Below are 3,651 nucleotides of genomic sequence, written 5' to 3'. Positions count from 1 at the left end.
CATTTTGGGTCTATTTTGATCTGCCTCTTCTCCATCGCCGAAGTGTGTTGCTCAATTATGTCCCTGTAAAGACAGCAATCATATCGAAAAGCCCAGTTTCATTAAGAAGGGAAAATTCAGTCGCAGCGTGCAAAAATACCATGCGTCGGTAAAATCACTTTCCTGTGATTGAAAATTACATCGAGATTTTTAATTTTACCAAAGACATTTAATTTTACTCTGCGGAAAATGTAAGATATTTGATTTATAATTCATTGAAAATTTAGAATAATTAATCAAATAATATATGAATACGAAAACGTATCTCGTTTTCGTTGTTTATCGATGCCTTCATACTCTAATTTCGGAGAATTTTAATTCTTAATGCGAAGAAATTGACAGCTATGTTCAAGTTCGTTGACAGCTTTCACACAAAAATAGATCAAATTTGAGCTATTCCTATTCTGCCTATCACATTTTCTCCTACTAGGTATTTTCACTTCAATCAACAGCTAACTTCACTTTGTAGATTGCTGAGGAGGAAAACAAGGGACCAAATGCATGGGATTTAGTTCATTTTTGCCCTGTTTTGCCAATATCTTCGTAAAAGCTAATTTTTTTTATATAAGTGTATTTGAGAAATAGTTTTTATTTTTTAATTACTATTTAATTTAATGAAAAAAAGATAATAATTATTATCAATCACCAAGATATAACAGAAATAAAGGTTTGTTCTGTGAATTTGATCCATTGTTTTCCCCTCAGCTTTTAACAAATTAAAGTTAGCTGATGGTTGAAGTGAAAATATCCAATTGGAACAGAAAAAATGTGGTTATTCAAAACGTATATTTCATATTTCTGTTATGGAATATTTGAACTTTGAAAAGATACCCATAGTATCTTATGCATTTTAGGTAAGTGGTAACGGGCCCGGCTTGTGTTGCTTAAATCTCCATGAAATTGTACGAAGTTTGAGCTTCGAGTGTTCGAAACCTGTCACTCTGATCAATTTTATTTTATTCTTTCACATAACGAATGTTACATTTTCGTGTGTAGAATTATCGGCCGAATTGGAATATCACAACAGCTTCAATTGAAAAATTCATCGCTAGGTGGATTCTTACAAATTTTCGTAAACTTACTCCGATACATGAGGGTCTTTTTATTATCATCCACCACAGATGTAAAATTCAACATATTTTTTTTTACAGTGTAGTAATTCTGAAGTTTGAACTATAAACACTTTCAATTGTTACAGTCTGTTCTTTTCAATAACCTGGATACCTCATAGATTACCATTTGTTGATCAATTTGTTTTTATTTCCGTGAAAAAGGTGATAAAACCCTGGAACATGAGTCCAATTTTTGGAAAATTTTAAATTTCCCTATGTTAATTAAATGGGATTTTGAAGTGCCCTGTGGCACTTGTTAATATTCGAATTTCGAAAAAAAATTACGGATTTTCTTTGTCCGGAAATAGAAACTTTGGAGGTGGGGTGCCTTGCCCTGTAGCTCGAAAAGCGTTTTTTGGATCACCCTAAGCAGACATACTCCCATTTAACTTTATTTTCAGTGCATCGTTAAATTATTTCAAAATAAAAGTTTGAATTTCTTAAATGAATTTTCCAAGATAGTCCCTTTCTTCACATTTCTTTTAGAATTTTGTCTTATTTTCTCTATTTTTACGTATTTGTTCCCAATGCCAATTAAATAATTTAACATTTAATCGTTACAATTAATAGTTTAAACTGTAATACAAGATAACTAAACATTTTTATGTAAACGTAACATAATTTTATTGTTTCCACGTAAAATTAGGTTTACTATTGAAGGGTACGCGGCCGAAACATGTTAACTTACATTTTTTCGAAATTGATTGTTTTTGTATTTTTTGGCACATTTTTACATGCAGTTAATATCCCGCCAGCGAAGCGGCAAAATTCCTTTCAGTTCTTTCAATAGATTTTTGAAAATCGAGTTTATGTATATACAGCATAGATCGGCGGTATAAATTTGTCTTCGCCCTGTAAAATTTCTGAAATGTCAGTTAACCGGTTAAGACCGCGGACACTGTTAGGCATTTTAACTATAATTTATGTCTAGTTCTGAAGAGAATTGTGCTATATCGTCTGTTTTTTACGTTTAGACATTTGAAGAAAAAAATTTACCTTGTTCATGTGAAAAAATTGTTTTTGATGATTAACAAAACTTCCATTATCTCTTATGATCTAGCAATACCTATTTATATATTCAAGAAAATTTTTTTGTCTATCTTGTTTATATTAGGAACACTTTTTTCGAGACTAGTGTAGCTTAAAAAATTATTCGTTTCAATAAGAAAAATTGCGTGTCCTTTTTTATGATCTCTCTGTATTTTTTGAATATAGGAGTCTGTTTTTTTTTATCCCCTCGTAATTTTATTTTTAAATCAAAATAAAAAAGCATTTCCAAAAAATCTACTAATGTTTCTGTGTTCATTCAAGTTTCCAACTTTTTTAGGGATTTAAGAGGAGTGTCTACGAAATGAAACCACACTAATAACTTTTATTTTCAAAGAACTCCGACCCTCCCCACAGCGCCCCAAATATGACCCAAAAAAAAACACACATTTTTACGTATTATGGTTACTTTTTAGCCATTTTCGTCGTCTCTTTTTATAAAAATCATTACCAATTGGCCATGTAAATATTAACTCTGACTTTTAAAACAATTTTCAATTGTTTAAACAAATTTAAATCATTGAAACAATGATTTATTCCCCAAAAATGTAAAAAATAATCGTATTTTCTGATTGAAATGTAATTGTTGTCATTATTTGGAGTATTACAATTTTAAAAAAACACTATGTAATTATTTATATAATTATTTATTGTCTATTTTCAAAATTTCTAAAAATTGAGCCAGAAATAACCACTTTCTTTTTAAATTAGTATCCTATGCTACGTTTTGTTGAATAATTACATAATTTGTATACATATCTTTCAATGTTTAATAAATCTCTATTTGTTCAAACGATCTTTATTTGCTCAAGCAGATTTTTTTCAATAACTAAAAAAACGAAATAAAATAGAACGAATATAATTATGTTTCTGACTGTATAGTAAGAATACATTTACCAATTTTTAATTGTTTAAACAAATATAATTTGTGAGAAACATAATTATATTCGTTCTATTTTATTTCATTTCTTTATTTATCGAAAAATAACTGTTTGAGCAAATAAAAATGGTTTAAACAAATAGAAATTAGTTTAAAATTAGGAGAAATGTATCAAAATTATGTAATTGTTCAACAAAAAGTAGCATACGTTACCAATTTGAAAGAAAATGGGACATCTCTGGCTCAATTTTGAGAAATTTTGAAAATAAACAATAATTAATTGTTTGAACGATTACATAATGCTTGTAAACAAATTTACTACTCCAAACAATGACAAACAATTATATTTTAATTATAAAATACGATCATTTTTAACATTTTTGTGGAATAAATAATTGTTGAAATAATTGACATTTGTTTAAACAATAGAAAATTGGTTAAAAAGTCATGGTAGTGATGTTAGTGATTATTTGTACGAAAAAGACGACATGAGTTTTAAAGTGTCCGGTGGCACGGGTTGATATTCGAATTTCGAAAAAAAATTACGGATTTTCTTTCTCCGGAAGTGCAAAC

General features: G+C 28.8%; 1 protein-coding gene across 1 annotated transcript in view; it reads right to left on the bottom strand.

Annotated features, from left to right (window-relative positions):
• Window positions 1-3,651, bottom strand: part of LOC117175514 (histone acetyltransferase Tip60-like) — a 5,360-nt gene that overhangs the window by 350 nt on the left and 1,359 nt on the right. The window contains exon 3 of the mRNA XM_033365221.1: window positions 6-63. Within this exon, the coding sequence (XP_033221112.1) occupies window positions 6-63 (58 nt within the window). The remainder of the gene's footprint in view (window positions 1-5; window positions 64-3,651) is intronic.

This window comes from Belonocnema kinseyi, chromosome 6 (genome assembly GCF_010883055.1).
Source record: "Belonocnema kinseyi isolate 2016_QV_RU_SX_M_011 chromosome 6, B_treatae_v1, whole genome shotgun sequence".
NCBI classification, from domain to species: Eukaryota; Metazoa; Arthropoda; class Insecta; order Hymenoptera; family Cynipidae; genus Belonocnema; species Belonocnema kinseyi.
Note: the sequence above shows the minus strand (reverse complement) of the source record. Positions and strands in the feature narration are given on the sequence as shown.